At 39.5% G+C, this 17,913-nt stretch overlaps 1 protein-coding gene across 1 annotated transcript in view; it reads right to left on the bottom strand.

Annotated features, from left to right (window-relative positions):
- The window catches only part of TG (thyroglobulin), a gene marked incomplete at its 5' end in the record, with an annotated part of 153,418 nt that overhangs the window by 120,951 nt on the left and 14,554 nt on the right, over positions 1-17,913 (bottom strand). Inside the window, 11 exons of the mRNA XM_082754686.1 lie at positions 952-1,108; positions 1,542-1,696; positions 3,933-4,142; positions 8,043-8,243; positions 10,213-10,324; positions 10,998-11,110; positions 11,581-11,658; positions 12,288-12,425; positions 12,757-12,999; positions 14,563-15,150; positions 16,658-17,722. Coding sequence (XP_082610812.1) covers positions 952-1,108; positions 1,542-1,696; positions 3,933-4,142; positions 8,043-8,243; positions 10,213-10,324; positions 10,998-11,110; positions 11,581-11,658; positions 12,288-12,425; positions 12,757-12,999; positions 14,563-15,150; positions 16,658-17,722 — 3,060 coding nt within the window. The remainder of the gene's footprint in view (positions 1-951; positions 1,109-1,541; positions 1,697-3,932; positions 4,143-8,042; positions 8,244-10,212; positions 10,325-10,997; positions 11,111-11,580; positions 11,659-12,287; positions 12,426-12,756; positions 13,000-14,562; positions 15,151-16,657; positions 17,723-17,913) is intronic.

The following is a 17,913-nucleotide window of genomic DNA, read 5'->3' as shown; positions in this document are numbered from 1 at the left end:
GTTTCAGAAGTAAACTGCTATATAAACCCAGAAAAACTTGCACTTTGATCCACCTTCTACAAACCACTTAATATCCATGTTTTCTTTATGATCTGGTACAACTGAATGGAAGTAAACACAAACAGACACTATAGCCAGGAACCACATGACCACTGCACACTCTGTTCAGGTCCTGAAGACTTTTGAACTTGGTTCTGATCAGGCTGTAGGGCACAAATCTCCATGCCTCAAAATCAGAGGGAAGAACCATGTGCAGGCAGAGTTATTTATATTTAGCGCTGGGAACATCATTGCAAAGCTTTGTAACTAGAGAAAAGCTGGCATAAAGGATGTTTCAACTTGGGATATGTCTTTTACTTCTTTTATTTTAACGGGAAATTCCAAGTGTTTTGAAAGTTATTTACACTGTCTCTAACTCATTTTAAACCACAGTGAAGATCTACCAGTCAATGGACTCTGCATCTTTGCTCTAGGACTTACAAGGTAAAGGTAATTCTTTAGTGTCAAAGGTAGTGTAATAAAAAGAAAAAGAAAAGGAACAAAACCAAGAAAACCACATTTTGAAGAAATTACTTATCTTTTTGGCAATATGTGAATTGTGTTTCTCTGAGTACAACGCAATAACGAAAACAATCTGCCCACTGGAAATTAACCTCCAGGACAGTTCAGCTCCTGGCAGATAAAGTAATTTTCAGTGACAGTTAAAGAAGCTGGGAGAGCCAGTGCTATCTGAAAGCAATACTCAATTTTATCTGCTTTTCACACTGCAGTCACAGCCTGAAAAATATAACACCAAAGGTTCAGAAACACACCTCCAGTGTTATAAAGAAAGACCCTGTCAGTGAGCATTTGCGCTGCCTTTTTAGTGCCTCTCAAGAGCAGACAGGGGGAAACCAAACTGTTAGGAAGCAAAGCAGGCTTGTTTCACAGAAACATCGGAGATAAACTTACCAATATAATGTAAGTCAGGGAGAGAACTTGCTGGGATGTTTTCCAGCTGAGTCCTCCACGTGACATTCACTCCCAGGCGGTCCACACTCAGACATTCAACATAGACAGAGGAATTGTCACAGACAGGAACTGAGATGGTATTTCCAAATGCAACTACCTTTAATTCAATATTAAATGAAATTAAGGTTAGTCAAACTTAAAGTCTTCTAGTTCTTGTCTTTCCATATTCATTTGCACTGTGCTATGCTCAAGGCAACATTTTCAAAAGGTCCAGTAAGAACAGAAATAGAATTAGGAGAATATAACTTTAGCAGGTTATTTACTCACTATAAGAAGATTCAAAATGTTCACTTCGATCAAAACATATTTTAATAAATATTGGACTGATGTGATATGACTTCTATGGCTACAATTAAACTGATCCACCAATGTGGGGCAGTGAGTCTGAACATTGTATTTTCCTAGTCATCCATATAAGAGATTTCATAGTATTTTCTGCTCTTCTTTCTCTTTTGAAGATGCAAAGTTCTATTCTATGTCTCAACATTTATTTATTTATTGAATAACAAATAATAAAGAACTGAAATTACCTGGAGGTGACAGAAACCACGAGCCTTCAACTCATCTAAAATAAGTATCTGGAATGCCTCGAGTAATCCAGAATAGTCAGAACTACAAGTCTTCTGAGGAGGTAGCAGTAATTGAAAGTGTGTTTGAGCTTGGACTGTCTGAAATAATTGCAGCTCTAAAAAATAAATAGAAGGGCATTTATTAGCCTCACTATTTAACATAAAAACTAACTTCTGAAGTTATTTTGAGGAAAAGATGACATTGATTTGCATTTTTATCTTTCATCAATAACATCTCCCCATTACTAGGTGAAAACAGTGGAGTTGTCCACAATGAATAATAAGCAGAAAGAGTGCTTGATAAATATATATTTTGTGCACTACAGAAAAAAAAAAAAAAAAAGACAATATATATAATACAGATACATTTTACACTGGAGCACTCACTCACAGAAGGATACGGAAAGATTTGGACCACTAATGATGATTTTTTACAAGCCTTGGCAGATACGAACATACAGAGAACTAGATGAAAGCTGGCATTACGTCAATAATCAGAAATGAAACAGAAAAACAGGAATTATTGGTCTGTCAACCTTCATTTCTCTCAGCTAAAATCAGGAAAGAGCTGATACAGGACTTCTATTTAAAAAGAAAATGAATGGTTACAGCAATTAATACTAATTCAAATGGGCTTTCAGAAACCTAGCCTGTTAAATTAACTTGGAATCAAGCTTTGGGAGAGAATAAATTTAACTGCAGAATAACAGCTTTGACATGGATATCTGAGAAGGGCCTTCTGATTTTTTGAGAGCAAACCAGAGCGACTCAAATCACACAAACCACTGAGAGACCTGTGAAGTCAATCTCAAAATGAAAACCTATTAAAACAGTAGTTAGACAGGAGGGGAAAACAAAAACAAACAAAGTGAAAATTCTTGTCTGAGTTATACTGATCACAGGCTTCTCAAAGAGTTTGTTCTCTCAGATTCAGCACAGCTTATCCACCAGCCTGGAGAAGTGGCAGAGCTCTCCCCTGCTCCCTAGTTCTACAGACCCTCACTGCAGCACACACAAGCATCATTGCTGGAGCACAATTCCCAGTCCCTTGCTCCCAAAATGACTGTGGAAAAATCTGAAGAGAGTCCAAGGAGAGTGGTTGTAAGGACCAAAAGACATAAAAGCCTGCTTCTTCCTGAAAGGCACAAAACCCTTTATCTGTTTAGTTTATCGCAGAGTAATTAAGAGCTGACTTAACCACAATCTCTAAGTGTACACATAAGGCACAGGAAATAAGGTTTTTAAGAGTTAGGGTAATTATCCATTGGAACAAATTGTTAAGTGGTGTGGTGAATTCTCTATTATTGTGATATTCATTGAATGACCATCAGATGTATGTTTTTTCCCCCTTTTCTATTTCAAAAACAAATTGCTGAGGGAAGTCTCTTAGCTTGTGTTAAACAGAAGCTTGTATTAGGTTGCCACACAGTCCCCTCTGGCCTTATAAACAGTTAATCGAGCATAACAGGCAAGCATGAAAATTACCTCATAGTATGGTATAAATATGTACCAAACGTGTTTAAGGGCAAACAAAAGCCTCAATCTGAAATTCAAGTTTCAAATTGTTTACACTGAGAATAGAAAGCTTTGGGTATGAGTAGAGATGTGTTAATACAGGAGTTTCTAGAAAATACGTGTAGCCCATTCTGGAGATGAAGATCTGTTGCAGACAGACAATGAATTGACAGACTTTACATCAAGATCTGCATTTCTCTGAGTTAGGCAGTGCTATGAAGTTGCTGTATTGATTGGAACTTACCTCTGTTTGAAATAATTGAAAAGACTGACATTAAATCTCAATTACACGCATTCTGAATAGACAACTGATTCTTCCAAGATTTAAAGGGTGTGTTTGTTTGTTTGTTTTCTTGAAAGAAAAATAGTTTGAAAAACACTACAAGCCATCTAACTGAGAGAATAATCCTAAAGAACAGATTGCTACAGAAAGATGCAGAAGTAACAGTGACTTGATTATGCAAATAAACATACAGGTTCTGCCAAATTCAAACATCTGGTGCTCATCTGTTCCTCTAGGGCTAAGTGTTTCCATCAGAATCGCTTCATGGTGCCAACATCTTTTAACTTGCAAAGGAAAATCTGCATATAGATTGAATAACTATTTATAACTATGCTGTTACAGAAAAATGGGACTGTTTCTGGCATAACCAGTCAAAAGACAGCGATGAAGATGGCAGAAGACAGGACTAATCTACTGCACCTTAATTTAGGAACTCCCATATAACTCTGTCCTATCATTGTAACTCATAATATAGCTTCATGATGAAGGAGGATTTTTGAACACCCATTTACATTGCTCTGTGCCCTTCCCAACCCATGGCAGTTCAGACGTACTTCGGCAGGCCTGGTAGAGCGGGGCAGCTGAGACCCATCGGCGCTGCAGCAAATCACACTGAAACGATGTGCTGGAGTAAGCGCTGCGGAAGCCTTGGCGACATACCAGACGGCACTGCTGAATGCCTGACACTTGCTCAGACACCTTTTCGCAAATCACAGCTCCGTTGAGAATAGATGAGGCACCAAATGGTAGAGCACACTGGGGATCTTTAGGTAGGGGAGGAAAGAGATATATTAGGAGCATACTGCAAAACGGTTCTAGTGAAATGTCCTCATAACCCCCATATAAACATAGATAACCTAGAGAGCACCCTGTGCATTTTCCATGCATATCAACTTAGATCTGGTTTGACATCACCGTGGTCCAGTTTACTAATGCTGATGAAAAGACTTGTACTCATTTTGATGGGTAATACACTGAGTACAGAAAGCTACGTGCATGGTTTTTAATAACAAATAAATTTTAAACAGTCATGAATAGATTTAAGCAGAAAATGAGAAGAAGGGTTCTTACCATCAACCTTCACAAAAGATATCCAGTGGAAACAGGCAGGGCCAAAAAAAAAAATCTGAGTTTTCTTTAGAGTGGAATTTCAAGATCAAGAACTCATTATTATGGTGCCTTCAATAGCACCAGGATGTTTCTGGTGACCCAGCAGATCCCTAGCTGTGATTCCTAGCTTTGGAATTAGAGTGCAAAATCTACCCTGTCAACTCACTCTGTATCAACATAGTCATTTCAAACCTGCTAGCCCACTATAACAAACTATAGGCTAACTAACATAATTGTTAACTTCTACTAACCAGTACAAACCAACTGCTTTGTTAAACATTAGCCAGATCCCAACCTACTTCCTGAATATATCTAGTAATACTTAAGCACACTTCTCAGTTCCAGAAGTACAAAACATAAAGAAAAAAATAAAAAAAAAAGACTACCTCAATTCAAAATAAAGAAATAAAGTTCTCATATCCTACAATTCATTGGTTTGGTGTACATATGGACTATTTTCCAAACAACAATGCCCAGAGCTGTCCCAACCTCCCTAGTTGCTGGAGGGCTAATATTTCTGTAATAACTCTGTAAGTGGGGACTCTATGCTCTTCCTCTTCACTCCTTGACTCTCGATCCAATCTTTTTTTTTTCTTAGTAAAGATGGAAACCTGTCATCCTTCCTTTATGAATATGAAGTTTTAATAACTCTCCATAGATTTTAGGACTAAAAGATATCACTGTAAGAAATAGGGATACTTATCCTGACCAATGCAAACTACATCCACTACCTGTAAATTACATTATCTTTTTATTCAAAATTAATAATAAATAAGTATTAAAAATCATTCTGTGATCTCCTTGTTATTCTAACACCTTTTCTTTTCTTTTCTTTTCTTTTCTTTTCTTTTCTTTTCTTTTCTTTTCTTTTCTTTTCTTTTCTTTTCTTTTCTTTTCTTTTCTTTTCTTTTCTTTTTTCTTTTCTTTTCTTTTCTTTTCTTTTCTTTTCTTTTCTTTTCTTTTCTTTTCTTTTCTTTTCTTTTCTTTTCTTTTCTTTTCTTTTCTTTTCTTTTCTTTTCTTTTCTTAACCCAGAAAATCAGATCCAGTCTCAGACACAAGCTGCTACTGTCTTGTACTGTCTGTCTTAGTAAGAGTTGGTCTGTAAACCAAAGAAAAAGAGAGACCACCAAACACGTAAAGGGGATGGATTATTTCCTGGTTTAGTTCACGGGTTTCAGTTCAAATCCCTCATCAACCAGTCAAGACAATTGGTAGTTTGTTCATTTATCCCTCTACAGTTATCACCTCCCTTATTATCATTATCAAGCCATTTTGTCATTCTTCTATTTCTGCTTCAATTTCTTGGTCCTGTGGGAATGAACCAGAGTCAGGTTGAATATTGGCACTTCATTCACAGGTGTTTCTAAAGATTTCCAGAAGGAAAGTACTTTCTCTAGATGCTCTCCCCTCCTCTATCTCCACTCAGAGCAGTGGAAAGTGGGCCTGAGGATGGGAGGTGCATGTGGGAACTGCTAGGATACTTGGCATCAGCTCTGGTGTCTGTCAACTAGAAGAGCTTGGATTCTATCTCTGATGGAAATGATTAATCTAATGAAAAACTCATTGCAAGCTCTGGGCACTCTGTTTACAGCTGTCTCTTCAGATGTTGCAGGAGAAGTTTATTGTACTCTCCCACCACAACAGCTTCTTTTGTTGACAGACAAGATATCCAAGATAGTGAAATAATACTCCCTTTTCTTTTCCCTGAACAATTATTAGTAGTTTCCAGGATGAGGCTGGACAGACTGAGGGGAAAAATAACTTTTTCTTCTTTATTCTTATCCTGTAAGTAAATTGTTTAGCATGAAAAAGTTCCACTGCTTTTTCAAAATCCAGAAAAATCATTAAAGATTATTTCAGTGGTATATCTATGTGCAAAATAACAAATGGTAAAGCCAAGTTTCCACTAAATTTTTGAAGCAGGTATCTCTCTCTCTCTCAGTTCAATCTTTTAAACATTCAAGGTAGTTAATCATTCAGTCACTACTTCCTCTAGGAAAATTACAGCATTACAGGGTCTCAAGAAACAGCAAATGTCCAAGCAGAATGCGAAATCGTCTGAGGGCCCTATCTCATTGTACGCCTACACCTTCCTTAAATCATATTTCATAAGAATCTCTTGGAATTTAGGAGGAAATCCAGAAAATGAGCTTTTGTGAAAATGAGAAGATATGAAAGACTCACATTTAAAATTAATTCTGACTTTTCTCTGGCATACTACAATCTCTTCCACTTTTCTCTGTTCATTTTCAGAGTTTGTCAGAAAGTCAGTCTGCTCTATAGAGTGTCATGCATCAAAGTGATTTCCTCCACCTGGTCCAAACAAATTGGTAAATAGCTATTACACAGTCCAGTGTGCCACAGAAGTCCTAGCCCTTAATCTGAAGGCAGGACAGCTGCAGCACTACATTTGTTAGACTAATAAACTCTGCTTCTCTGAAAAGCTAGAAAGCTGCACGTGACTGCACTGCCCTAGCTCTGGAGTTCATTTCTTCACAGCTTTGTTGGGCAACTCCATATAATACCACACTGTATGGGGCAGATATAACCCTGTGATCTCCCTGTGTCTTCTCAAATAATCATGTCCTCAAAATTGTCTATTGGTACAAGAGGGTTCAAAGAAAATGATGTTGTAGGCTGTTTCCAAATTGGCTGAGGAGTTATCTAATTGATTAAAATGCTTTACAGAGAGTTAGGCTGACACCATCAGCTTGAGAAGCACATTTTGCTCATTATATAGCATAATCACAGAAGGAAACCTAAGCAATTTCTTATTATGTAGCCTCATTTTCTAAAATCTACCAACAGCTCTCATTTAAAAAAATGTAAGAACTATGGAAACAGTGGTGTCCTGCAAGCACTGGCTCTTGAAGGTTTTCTTTTTACATCTTTAGTTTCAATTAATCATTGCACTTTGGAGCATGGCCTTGTAGAAAATTTCATTTGTTCTGCTTCACTTCAGTGATGGGGAGATATATAAAGACCATTGGAAATAAAAGTTATCCAAATATCTGCCATTTGGACATCTCACTGGAAACCATGAGTGAAATCCAGTACTCTGCAGCTCTCATAACACAGGAAATACTCTGTGAATATGTAGTGTTTTGGCACATCATTTTCACAATTCTGACCACTAGCCAAGAGTAGGAATGGCAGAAGCATACATTTTTAAAATTTTATTTTAGTCAGTTGAATGGCTTTTAATCCTAGAGCCAGCTCACACTGGAACAGGTTCAAGTTTGCATCAAACTGTTCAGGTGGACTTTTAACAAAGTTTAACAGCCCTTTGATTTACCCAATTTTATGAACAAGGAAATGTCAAAGATCTAGACCCTCCTCCTTCTCCATGACAAAGTACTTGAATAAAATGGGATATCATGCCCAGATAAGTCTGAAATCTGCTATAATACAAAAATAATCATACTAACAGCAAAAATATTATGGTCCGATCAAAGAAGCTTAAATACAACTAAATACCAGAAAAAGTTAGGATCTGAGTCTAGTTCCAGACCTGAACTTGCACGGAAGCAAAATGCCTCAAGCATCAACTCACTTTCACATGCAGGTCTTCCTCCTCTTACTCGTGTCCCAGGCACCTCTTCTCCATTGTCAAACACACACCAGCAGCTTTCTCCATCCCGGCTGCACTGCACGGGTGAGAACATCCCCTTGTCTCCTTCACACTGTGGGATGTAGCCTTTACCAGCTTCTCGTAAACTAGTTTTGGACTTCAACATATTACAGTAACTAGGACCTTTAAAGAGAGGAAAATCATTGCAAGATGCAGAACAGAAGACAGCAAACTGATAAACTGAAGTACAGAATTGCCCTAGACACTTCAACAATAGTGCTTTTAGTACTACTAAAAATAAAAATATAAGGGAACACAAAATCACAATTAATGTGTATCATTACAGAAATGTGTGAAATTTTAGTTCCACTAGGAAACATTTTGTTTGTTTGTTTTGTTTTGTAAAGACTAAAGTGCATGATATATGAGTTTGCACCAAGAAAACGGTGGAAAAACTACAAAATACGATATTGATTTATTTTGTGTTAACATCCTTTCTTGCCATAAACTTGACAGTGCATCACTTATAGGCTCACATTTTAAATTTAAACAAAACAAAACAAAATAAAATAAAATAAACATTCTGTTTAGTAAGAATTTTTGAGCAAGGTCATTTGAAATATAGTAATACTATGATTATTTAACATTTTAAAATAGTCCAAATGTCCCAGTTTAGTACCTTTGGAACACAACTCTATACATATGCAAAATCACACAAACCAGAAGTATTTATGGTTTAAAAAAAAAAAAAAAAAGAAAAAAAAAGACAAGGACATCTGCTTGAGGAACTATTCACACACAAGAAGATCTGAAAAAGTTCAACCCCAGCTTGCACTGAAGTTAGTATTTACTAATTTTGTTCATTCACAAGTGCTGGAGTAAACTTTTAAACCTGCATGGTGATTCAGGGAACCAATGTACAATCGTCAATTCCTCACTGAGCATGCAGTTACTTATCCCCAGTCAGGTCTGCTGCTCGTCTTTGCCATACTTGTGTCATTAGACCATCAGCAAGAAGAGAAGAGCAGACTTGCTGGGTCAGACCAAGGCACCAAGCTTGTTATCCTATCTGAAGAAGTGAAGAAATGAGCACTGCAGGCTCTTGAGCTGCCTGTATTACTCAATAAAGCAGAGCCAGGGCCTTAGCTCCAACTTGGCACCTCATTTTCTATAAGCAGGAATTCTTCAACCTTTGGGAGGAACCATCTCTGATGAGACCTCAACAGTACCCTGTCTTTATTTGAAGGCAATATAAAGATAATATAGATTTAATCACACTCCATAGAACAGTTGTGGACTGAGTAAAATGTCCACATTCTGTTTCACTCTTCACATAGTTCTACCCAGCTTCCTGTAACAGTTACCTGTCTCACTCAGTAGCTCCTCAAAGTCTAGCTTTAGGCATGAGAGCTTGTTTTCCTAAATGCTTTCTTTAGCTATGTCTGTCCCTGTCAGTTGAAGGGAGACATGTTCTTAAAAAATAATTAATTTAGGTCCCAAAACTTAATTCATACCACTGCTTGTCAGTGCTAGGTTAGAGGTTGGACTAGATGATATCAGAAGTGTTTTCCAACCTGGATGATACTGTGCTTCTCTGACTCCCTTATTGCAAGTGGCTCAGTTGCTACAGCTCAGAAATCACCCTGAAAACTCATCCATGAGCCCAAAGCTATCACTTTGTGTAGACTTTGTTTCTGGTGTTGTGAAAGTAAAGGGTAAATATTTTCAGCTAGCCTTGTAAAGGTATGTGCTTGCACTTGTCACTGGAAAGTTAAACCCATGTTTCCATGTTCATTATTCCTTTTTTTTTTTTTTTTTTTTCACTCAGGTAGATAATGATAGGACAAGGCGAGGTGGTATTAAACTAGAAGAGAGAAGATTTAGATCTGATGTTAGGAGGAAACTCTCCACTCAGAGGGTGGTGAGGCACTGGCACAGGTTGCCCACAGAAGCTGTGGATGCCCCATCCCTGGAGGTGTTCAAGGCCAGGCTGGATGGGGCCTTGAGCAACCTGATCTACGGGGAGATGTCCCTGCCTATGGCAGGGGGTTGGAGTTAGATGATCTTTAAGGTCCCTTCCAACCCAAGCCATTCTATTATTCCATTAGATGGTACAACTGCCACAACAGGCTGCAGGTAAAGCATTACTCACATTCAGGATTGCCATCTGAATCTATGCTGCCACGCTGAAATACTTCTCCTGACACAGGATCTACACACCAAATGTCCGTGTAGGATCTCTGTAGCACAGCATATTCTCCTGTCTAAGAAAAATCAATTACACATCACTGCATAGCAATTGATATTAACAGAGACACTCAGAAATCCATATCCCAAAAGTGTGGTTAAAATATTTATTATATATACATTTGTCCATTATAATACATGTTAATGAGAAAAATGAAATATTAAAATATAGGTTACCTAGTATAAGACTGAAACCACACCCTGAGAGAGAGTATGTAGACTGAAAGATGGGTATAACCTTGATTTGAAGTGTCTTTTTCTTGCCCATGTCAGGGCTCTACCCTGCTCAATGCCATGTTTCAAACATCATGAACCCCATTTTGGGATACCCATATCCATCTCCCTCTCATCCTCACATTATTTCATAGCTCAGAAAGCAAAAGTCTCCCAAAAGTCAGTTAATTAAGTTGTGCCTTTTAAACTCAGCCCTGTGTAAGGCCTAAGCAGTTCCACCCTGCAGGAGGGAAGTGAAGGCAGGAACAGAGCTTCCTGTTCCTCGTCTTCATCTCAGAACTGTTTAAACTCTGCTTTATGGAGGGCATATCCCCCTTTATGTTTTGTCTAACACCTTTCTTTCAGGTTAATAGGAATGCACAGGGGATATTTAGTGAGCACAGACTGAAATACTATTGTCCTTTTAGCAAAACCAGGAAGGTTTTGTTTCTTCTTCCCTCATCCATGCTAAGTTACCTCAAGGCAGTAGGGGACAAACAGATATGCTGCAGAAGCATCCACCTTCGAGCCACTCTGTCTCCAGCTGGAAATTAAGGCATTGGCTCGAGATTTCTGACATGATGTCTGGCCTGTAACAGAAAATAAAACAAACAAACAAACAAAAAAACATACATGTATATTAAAATAAAATTGAGTTCTCAAAGCTAACCTAGAGAAAGATGGGTCTTTCTATCTCCTTCACACATCTACATGCTAGAGCATCAGGCAGGGAACACCTAATTGGTGTTTGATAACAACAGTAGAGAGTTTGTTCCCAAATCATGTAAATTGAATTCATAAGAACTGAAATGAAACACACAAGCAAAACAAGCATAAAAGGCTCCTTTCTATTTTCTTGCAATGGTTCAAAACAAGACATTATTGAAAATTCTAGTAAGATACGCAAGAAACATAGAATCATAGAATCATAGAATATCCAACTCAGGATATTCTATGATTCTATGATTCTATGTTTCTTGCGTATCTTACTAGAATTTTCAATAATTAATTTTTTTAAGAACAAGTAAATACAGACATTTAAGAAGAAAAAATAACTGACATTTAGGAAGTTCTGCTGAACGCGAGACCAAGGAATCCATAACATAATGTCCTCTTTCATCCACACACCAGCAATGACCTGCCCAGGGAAGAAAAGCAGACTTATTTTAGATGTTATATTGCAGTATTCCTAGTTAACTTTGTTGCATTCTTGGAGGATTTTGATCCCCTACATCACTATAGAAAGTGGTCAGTAAGTCTAAGACACAGTTAACTCTGGTTTCCAGAGATAAGTAGACCATACTTTGGAACTGGGTTGCAAATGGAAATGTAGCAGCTCTGGTGAGAGTCCTCCGTTGCAAGCTCTGTTATGTGGTGTATCACCTGTTCCCATCAATTTGGTATAATCCACAAAGTTGCTGAGAGTGTGCTCTGGTCTCATTCCCCTGGTCATTAACAGAAGCATGAAATAATTTCCAGCCCCCCAAAATGACCTCTTAGGACCACTACTAGCAGCAAGCAACTCATCATCGACCAATTTTTGAGCCCTTATCACTTGATAACCTTGTCACTTGAAACCTTGTCACTTGAGTCCCTCACTCCAGTCAATAAATATTTCACCCATCATGGAAGCCCACCTATCTATCTCTCTCCAGTTTGACTACAAGAATATAGGTTTTCTTTTTTAAAAATAAATAAATAAATAATAATAACTATTAGATTTTCTGTGTTCAGACAACATGGAGTATTTTTCTGGTGACTGCTCACCTGTGCTCTCATAGCACTGAGTTGGCTCCCAGTTTCCCAGGCCATCACACTGTGGGATGTAGGGATGAAATCCCAGCTGTGTTGCTTCTCCAGCAGAACCCTTCACAGCAAAGTGACTCCGCCAGTAGAAATGCAAGACTGTAAAAAAAAAAAAAGTAAGAGAAGATATTGGTGGCCAATACCAGAAGAGATATTTTAAAAGTACATGTTTACAAACATCTGATTTTTCCTTGTACTTTAGAAAGGAAAATAAACACTGCAGATGTATATCTGACCTATGCAGGGATCCATACAGATAAGAAAATCTGAAATGAACTGAAATCAGATCTTGGCTTAGGTTAATTACACTAATAAATAACACGTGCTGAGTTGCACCTATCTTTCAGGAAAGCTGAGTTCCTTGTAAAGTACCCTTGCACAAATCCTGTGCATTAATCTCTTTAATTAAAATCATCTCCCCTTCACTTACCTGATCGTGCAGCCAGTTGGAGGGAATAGTCACTGCTTGATAACAACTTTTCGGAGACCATCACCTCTGGCTCATAAAGCTGAGCAGAACGTAGGAGGTCGCTGTCTGTGAGCTGTATTCCCTTTGCCATCAAGAAGCTCTCTCCAAAAGGGAAATGGGAAGTGTTTGATGCTCGGATGAGTTGCTCTGCTTCCTCCATAAATTTCATGGCTTCTTGCTTAACACCTTCACATACACCAGGACCTAGAGAAGGCAGAGGAAAGCTGACACTTGGCCAGTCCTTACATACATCTGCAGGATTGGACATGGAAGTTCAACACACAGAACCAACCCAGCTAAAACTTTTCTGCTAGAATAACTGTTAATCTGCTTTATCTTCTCTATTTCCCATTTGCTCACAGAACAGGCTTCTCCAGTTCTCCTTACCCATTTGGGAGTTTGCAATTAATTGTTCTGCCTTTTCCTTCCAGCTAGAAAATTATGATGTGACAAGAATGGTTTTAGAGACTACATTTATAATATTTAATCTGCTGAAATAACCCAAAGAAGACCCAATAGCTTTAGTGGAGATGCTCTAGACAGAGGGCTTACCACCAAACTCCTGTGCTGGCCTCACTCTTGTCCTAGTGACCTGTTGGGGATATCTGTTACTCTTGACTGAATAATAAGAAACAGTAAAGCAAATTCCTCCTGCATCATTTTAAGGTGTTCTCGAAAGTCATTTACATCAGTTACTGTAACTGAATTTTCCACAAAAATCTTTACAAGACTGCTTCTAGCTTTAAAGTGTCCTTTGGTGTCTGGCTAAGTACCTTCTGAAAAAACATTATATGTCCATGGTCCAAATCATAAAGTCTACACAACCTTGTCATAGAACTTTATTCTTCCATACTTCCAAAGCTGAAACACTACTTGTTTTCCAAAAATGAGTTTCCCTGCCTGTGGTGGCTGGTGACAATGGCAGTATGGAATAATTGGTGGAGGTGACATGTTGAGATGAAAGGTATGCCCAAATCTTAAGAGAAGGAAAACTGAGGAAAATTCCAGGGTGAAATGCAGTAGATGTGCAAGGAATCTGTTCCATGATAGTCCCCTTGGTAACATAACCTACAGCCTTAGATATTGGCAATACCAGGGGAGCTTGGTGTGCTGACTCCAAGCGAAATAGCACAGAGGGTGGAGCAGGGTAGAAACACCACGGCCAGGCTCTGTGATATCTCTGCAGGGATGGGAACTTGATGGTACTATGGAACCGATAGACTGCATCGCCGTTACCCTAAGCAAGCCCTGAGCTGAACTGATAAACTGCATAGCCAGCCCTGAGCTGGCAGTTTTCCATTGTCTGCTGAAATCATGTCCTCTGGGTGAACTTTGCCCATTATAACCTCATAATATTGCCAAAATACTCCTCCATCCCGAAGGCTGTCTGTCTTCAAGGTATGATCATTCCTCACTGAGTACACGCTCTGAATTTCTCTCAGCCTATAAAGCCTCTCACACCAGTCTTTAATCTACTAGACTGAAGGTGTATCATGCTATTTGTGCATCCATATTGTAGTAGTTCAATGTATTGAATGTGGTTGGACTTGTAGTACAAATTAGGCATCACTCTGAATCTAAGACCAGATGCTCCAGCCCCTCTGCTATCTGAGGACAAGCTGAAACATGATGGGGTTTACTTCCTGCCAAACTTCTTTACCCTTTAACACAACAGGCATTATCAATGATCTTTCCCCAAGCCATTATCTGCTATCTCATTGCACTTAAAAGTACTTTTTTTCCTGTGCCAGCAATTCTGCTACTTACATTTTGGAACCTGGTTCACTTCTGCCCTTGTTCCCTGCAGCTCTTCTCCTTTGCTATCAACACACCAACAATCACGAAGTTCAAAGTTGCTTAATGGAGTGCTGAAATCAGTGTAGGGTCCTGGGTAATAGGTCAGCTGCTCATTCAAAAGCTGCCAGAATATATACGGATCCAATAAAATGTTCCCAGATGCATAGGTCACATTTCCTTCCAGCACCTCAGGTGGAAGATCAGCGAAGGAGGAATAGGTGGTGAAAGCTGGGAACACATTCTGGTGCCCAGCCTCATACAAAGCTTTAATAAAACCTGAAAAGCCTTTGGAAGAGGCATTTTTATAAACAGTTATGATGTTCAATAGATCAGAAACGGGCAGAGGTTTGCCTTCATTGTTCTCTGTCAGCCACCTTTCATACCACTCAAAGGCTTGCTCAGGAGGACCACTGCACTGCACCTGCCTCCAGGCACCGTCATCATTGCACTGGGGCACGTAAATGCTGGAGGGCTGAGACAGGACACTTGGATCTGACAACAGGACTTTCACACTCTTTAGAAACTCCTGACCGGCTGTTGCTTGGCAAGCACTGGGGCCTGGGGAAAAGAAAAACATGCATAGCACATCTTATGAAGGCACTGAAGACATACAACACCCCTAACCTAAACGTTCTTGCTATTATACTATCAACACCGTTTTTATTTCCCATTGGACTTCACCAGAATTTTCAGTTTATGTTGTCCTCTCTTCCTACCCTGTAATGAATATTGCAGCTGGATATAAAAATACCATCCTACAAGATGTAGGAGTGAGTTTTCTTTTGGAAGTTTTTTCTGACACCTTCACAGCCAAATCTCATTTTGCCACCAAGCAGTTCTACAAACATAACAAAACATAGGAGCTCACCTCCTTCTGCACACCACAGCATTATGAACATGTTTGTTTTTGACTGCACTCCTTATGGGTTGGTAGGAATAAATCCCTTAAGTATCCCCAGCCTGCGTGGTAGGAATAAATCCCCAAAGTATCCCCAGCCTGCATGCTTCCTTCTTCATTTGTATAACATTAATAGAAGAGCAGAAGAGGCATTCCATAGAACCATTGAATTACTTAGGTTGGAAAAGACCTCTAAGGTCATCAAGTCCAACCTATAACCTAGCGCTACCAAGTCTACCACTGCACCATGTCTCTAAGTACCACATCCACAAGTCTTTTGAATACCTCTGGGGATGGTGACTCAACTAATTCCACTGGGCAGCCTGTCCCAATACTCCATAACCCTTTCAGTGAATAAATTTTTCTCTAATATCCAACCTAAACCTCCCCTGGTGCAACTTGAGGCCATTTGCTCTTGCCCTATCACTTGTTGCTTGGGAGAAGAGACCGACCCCTACCCTGCTACAACCTCCTTTGAGGTGGTTGTAGAGAGTGATAAGGCTCCCCTGAGCCTCCTTTTCTCTAGGCTAAATAATCCCAGTTCCTGCAAAATGCAATGCCAAATTGCATCTGACAAGTCATTTGTGACTCACAAGACCTTTATGAGAAACCCATCAGTCTTTGAATCCATCTTCTATGTTCAGTCTCCTGTGATGGCCTACCAAGTTGAGGATATATTCTTGAGCTAAAAGACTAAAAGTCCATGGTGTAAGACACTGAAGCACTTCAGTTCTCAGAACAAGAATGACCCAGGGACTGCCCTGGTTACTTGGTTCTGGAAGCAAAAGAGCTTTTTCAATTGGCAAGGGCACACAGATGCTCCAGGCCTCATGGGCACCAGGGATGTTATATATCCTTTACTACACATTTAAGTAAGACAGATGTCAATGACGTAGTCATTAACAAGGCAGGACCTCAGGGTCCTCTGTTGTGAGTGTACCTACCCCACATACTGAAAGAAAAGACTTAGGATACCAAGGTTTACGTACACTGTATTTCCCACTATTCCCCTGCACCTGTAGGGCTGACATTCTTATCTGTTAGGGGATAATATTGTTTGTATACATCATCCACACATTTCCAGAAATAACCAGATATGAAGAATTAAATCATGAAATTCCAACAAAATAAGGAAGCATCTCTATATTCCCAGTTTCTGGAACTTACATTGCATGGGTTTTCCAGTATTTCCTCTTATTCCTGGAATAGTCTTGCCATTCAAGTCAACACAGAAGCAATTTGTCCCATAACACTGGAGTGGCAGGAAGTCTCCATCCTTGGTACAAGAGGGAATAAAAAGATCTGATCCTGCAGGCAGGCTTTGTTTCAAGTTCTGCAGGTTTCTCCTTTGCTTCTCACACTCAGTGGGACACCTTGGACGTTCACCTCGAACTCTTGAGCCTGGAACTTCCTTACCTGAAGTGTCCAAACACCAGCACTCTCCTGCATAGCACTGAACTTCCTCATACCTCCCCTCCGTGGTGCATGTTGGAACAAACAGGTCCTTTGCCTCCTCACCACAGACTTTGGATCCCAGTGCTATTTTCACCACTTCACCTAAATCTTCAGCAATGCTTCTGGGGACAGAAATCACTTGTTGAAGAAAGGTAAAGAATGCTGGTAGTTCCAGGACAGAGGAAAGGAATTTCATCATATTCTGATTGTCCTGAAGAGTTACTATGCGGCCAAAGCTGCCTACAAGAGGTTGGATCAAAATGGAGCTCCCCCTTGATACTTCCAATGCAAATGCTTCAGCTGATTCCAGAAGGCCGTGGCCATTATCCCTCCCTGTCACATCTTCCTCTTGGAAAAACTGACCAATGCTGTATTTGCCACTAGTGCCAAGTGCCCCTGTGAAGTTGAACTGGATCATATTCTTCAAGAACTTTCCTCCAAAGAGATTTTCTTGGAAGCGCTTTGGATTGGCAGTAAATTGCAATGCCACTTGAGCCAGTTCCCTTGATGGGAATATTCCTCTGATGGCTTCACTAAGGATGGATTCTAGCCCAGGAATCTGGCTGGCGTATGGGCTTTGCATGACTGGGGATGACAGTCCAGAGACCTGAAACAACTCCTTGATGAAGGGAGGGCAGGGTCTTGAGTAGCCAGCTATTTTCTCTGACTGCACATCTGGTGTGGAAAATAAATCAGGCTGACTGAAGTACCCGGCAGGGCCATAAAAGATCCTTGACAATGCCTGTCGTCTCTCAGAGATGCATATTTGTTCTTCACCTAAACAAAAAGTAAAAAGTACAAACTTCAGAACCTCCAAAACCTGCTATTTTAAGGATACCTTTCAATCAGTCTCAGCAGAAACCACTGAGTGTATTTTAATTTGTCTCTAGTTCCCTAACTAAGCATCAGGCACACTGATAAGGAAACTTAAACCGTTGCTGAGTGTAACCTATAAACCTCTTGTTGCT

Source organism: Aythya marila (assembly GCF_965140915.1).
Source record: "Aythya marila genome assembly, chromosome: 2".
NCBI lineage: Eukaryota > Metazoa > Chordata > Aves > Anseriformes > Anatidae > Aythya > Aythya marila.
Note: the sequence above shows the minus strand (reverse complement) of the source record. Positions and strands in the feature narration are given on the sequence as shown.